Here is a 3,887-nt window from a genome sequence, read left to right as displayed (position 1 = left end):
CATACTTCCCCCACCAACTCTGCACATCCAACACTAAATACAAGTAAGACTGCATTTTGAGCTATTATGCAATCACTTCTACATATACAGCACAAATGCACACAAATCAGGACAATTTTTTTTTAATTAAATGAAGATATATTATTATGGGTGTTTGATTTTTAGTATATATTTTGGGTTCTTCTCCCCTAAGGAGTAGTTCCAGGAGCAAGGGGAGGGACTTCTGGTGGCAAAGGTCAGATGTTAGGGCATGGGACTTCTGGTCCCAAGATAGCAGCCAGGGGGCAGGGCTACTCATACAGCCCTCAACAGATTGCCAAAACTCGGTAAGCAGCCCTCTGCCTGAAATAATTGCCTGCTCCTGTTCTATACACTTCATATATACACTGGCTCTATACACTTTTCATTTGTGGCTCACATGGGATTTTAGAGAAATAAAGCATTTTACCCATAACTTGAATTTTCAGATTCACTGTATAACACTGCAAGTTCTTCATTGTGCCTATCCTCTCTTTTAGGGATTTCCCATGCTTCTCGGATTTGTTGGCTGCCACATGAGGCTGGAAAGAAATATTTTCCCCTTCTGTTGCTACATGTCAGAGGCTTTTTTCACCTTCCTCAGAAATATTAGGTGTTGGTAGCAGCCACAGCTGGGGATTTTGACTGGGATGTGACAATGCGTTTGCTGAGACTTAAACCCAGAGGTTCCTGGCTAGAGGGTCTTGCCCCTCCACTCAAGGTCAGACCCCAAATATGACTGCAATATTTGGAGCCAGGAAACAATTCTACCTCACAGTCACAAAATATTTAAAAAATTTGGGTCAGAAGGGACCTCAGGAGGTCATCTGGTCCAACCCCCTGCTCAAAATGGGACCACCCCCAACTAGATCATCCCAGCCAAGGCTTTATCCATCCAGGTCTTAAAAATCTCCAAGGATGAAGATTCCATAGCCTCTCTGAGTAATCCGTTCCAGTGTTTTACTACCCTCCTAGTGATACAGTTTCTCCTAATATCTAACCTAAACTTCCCTTGCTGATGTTCGAGACCATTGCTTCTTGTTCTGTCACTTACTCCCATGGAGAACAGTCTAGCTGCATCCTCTTTTAACCCACCCTCCAGGTAGTAGAAGGCTGCTATTAAATCCCTCTCAGTCTTCCCTTCTCCAGACTAAATAAGACCAGTTCCCTCAGCCTCTCCTCAGAAGTCATGTGTACCAGCCCCTATTTTCATTGCCTTCCACTGAGCTCTCTTCAATTTGTCTACATCATTTCTGTAGTCGGGGGCCCAAGACTAGACACAATACTCCAGATGTGGTCTCAGACTGGTACAGACTGTGGGGATTTTTTCCTTTCTGTTGGGAGGCGGGGTGGGCGGGAAGAAGCGTAGTCCTCTTCCTTGGATCTTGACTGTATTTCAATACCCTTGTAGCAGGCTACCATTGGATACTGGCTACCATTGTCTCCTGACCTTACCTGTGGCAAGATAAGGTATTATTTCTTGTGGTTGCATCAGGGTTGATTGTGTACTTTTACTAATCAGTCAGACAATGGATTTGTATAGGATGGCTTGGATTGGGATCTCTGGCTGACAGGGGTTGGACTAGATGTCCTCCAAAGGTCCCTTCCAACTCTACTTTTCTATGATTCCATGATTTTATAAATCTTTAACTCTTCTTTTTTTTTGTGGCCCATATACTTCCTCCCAACCCCCACCTCAAACTTTCATACTCACCAGTAATACTTGTAGCACATGTTCTTTGCTTTGGAAGGCTGTATTTCCCACATGAATGGGTTGTAATATTAATATAGTATGTGGTATAATAATTTAAGTTTTGTATACTTGTATTTACATGTCCTGATTTACAAGATGAAGCCGAACTTTCATTGGTCAATGTGCCATTAGATAGCTTTATGTGGAAGCCAGAATTATTGCCAAGAGGACATAGCCAATTTAGTTTTAATTCAGGCTTTTTAATCACTTGTTCACACTGAAAGTCACGCGGTGGTGCAGGATCTGCAAAAAAGGGAGAAGATGGAGCAGTATGGTTATCTGCAATCTACTTACATCATTGGGACAGAAGCTCTTCTTAAAATGTCTGTGAAACATCACATATCCTCAGCTCTCCTTTTAGCAGCTTTGCAGAGTCTACACAATATAAAATACTTTGAAAATAGGTTTTTGGGCTGGGGGGACTTTCTTGTTGGTATAAAACTGGCAAAGGAATTTCCATAACAATTGGCCAAGTTCGCCAACTGTAGGGACTAGAACAATGTCTTTGCACTTCAGCACTCTCTAGATGACAAAGGGACTTGTCTGTGTGTGTATAACTTAATAAAGATGGAGATAGACACCTAACAGGACTTTCAATAGTACATGTGAAAATCCTATTTGGCATTCAGCTACATCAGGGGTGTCAAAGATGATTCACAGAGCCCTATCATCTGACCTGCAGAGCTGCCTGTGGGGTGTCAGACTGGCATACCACATGCAGCACACACTGGCCCAGGCCTCATGCACTGTATACAGCACACGGAAACTGTCTGGCACAGGCTGCACATGGTGCAGGAGCTGGAACCATTACACGCTGTCGGGGGCACATGCTGCATGCAGCACCTGTGCTGGACCAGTCCCGCATGCTGGATCCAAGGCCAGTCTTAATCAGGCCCACAGACTGGCCCCATATGCTGAAGCCAACTCACAAGGTCAATTCGGTGCAGACGCCACATGCAACACATGCCGCAGATGGGCTGGGCCCAGTGCATGCTGCACAAGGGGTGCTCAGTGCAAGCAGCACATGGCATCAGTCCAAGATGCGTGCTGCATGAGGCACCTGTTCTGGCCTGGCCTGTCGGCTAGTTCTAACACTTGAGGCAGGACTGTGGGCCCAATCTGGTTCACAGAACAGGCCCAAGCCCCTCATCTTGCCCCCAGATGAGTTTTGCATCCCTGAGCTACATCTTTAGGTGCCTAACAGCTTTCAACATAGTCCCTTCAGGATACCCACGCTGCACTAAATAGTAGTTAAACAAAATTGAGCACTTTATGCTGCATTTAAAGAAAGAAATAAGCCATTATTTCCCCATCTCTCTTCTCAGGTTTATTTTGAATGTCAGACTTGGGCCATGATTTGCACCTCTTACAGCGACCAAAGGCAGAGGGAAAACAGTGGCTGTTCTGGAAATTTGGGGGGTGGGGGGCACAGACTAAGAGGAAATGTGCTGTTTGCAGAGCAGGCAGAAGAGAGGGTTCACATCACAAACTGCAGATGTGAAATGAAGGCTTAGTGGAAAATGAGCCAGTTTCTCATATGTCAATCCAATGACCTCACAGGTTTTCAAAGACAAACTATTATACCAGAAATGTAAAGGCAAGATGAAAATATACAGCACGTAAACAAATAGGTGTACAGGGAAGGAGCAAAAAAAGGACAAGGAAGAAAAGGTATGTGCATAAATTTTTATGACATACTTGTACAGACACTTGTAGAATCTGAGTAACCGCGTGTCTTTTTATCCAATGCTAGCGGGTATACTGTGAAGTTGTAAGATGTACCAGGTTCTAAGCCTCTAATAACAGCTTCTCTCTTTGGGAATGTTTCATTAATGAAAGTTCCATGTTTGAAAAACTCTATCACATAGATATAATTATCAGCAGCTGAATCGTTGTTCTTCCACGTTAAATTCACATAATCTGTGCTGATATCTATAGCTTGGATGCCAAAAACTGGACTGGGCTCTGTTTAAGGAAAAAAAAAAAAAAAAAAGCACACATACACACATCAGTTGAATTTAGCATAAGCCAGAGGTCCTGCATCCAGCAAAACTCTCTTCACCATTATTGCTGATGTCTCTTTGGCAGACATCTGAGACACTGCCTATGTACATAT

General features: G+C 43.7%; 1 protein-coding gene across 7 annotated transcripts in view; it reads right to left on the bottom strand.

The window, feature by feature from the left end:
* PTPRJ (protein tyrosine phosphatase, receptor type J) overlaps nucleotides 1-3,887 on the bottom strand; it is an 89,578-nt gene that overhangs the window by 55,754 nt on the left and 29,937 nt on the right. For all 7 annotated transcript variants that reach the window (XM_019519700.1, XM_019519703.1, XM_019519699.1 and 4 more), the window contains 2 exons: nucleotides 3,470-3,736; nucleotides 1,733-2,014 (listed from right to left, as the gene is read on the bottom strand). In XM_019519700.1, the coding sequence (XP_019375245.1) occupies nucleotides 1,733-2,014; nucleotides 3,470-3,736 (549 nt within the window). The remainder of the gene's footprint in view (nucleotides 1-1,732; nucleotides 2,015-3,469; nucleotides 3,737-3,887) is intronic.

The sequence above is a fragment of the Gavialis gangeticus genome, unplaced genomic scaffold, assembly GCF_001723915.1.
Source record: "Gavialis gangeticus isolate Ggan-Ray unplaced genomic scaffold, GavGan_comp1, whole genome shotgun sequence".
In the NCBI taxonomy this organism is placed as follows: domain Eukaryota; kingdom Metazoa; phylum Chordata; order Crocodylia; family Gavialidae; genus Gavialis; species Gavialis gangeticus.
This window is presented reverse-complemented; position numbering and strand designations above follow the sequence as displayed.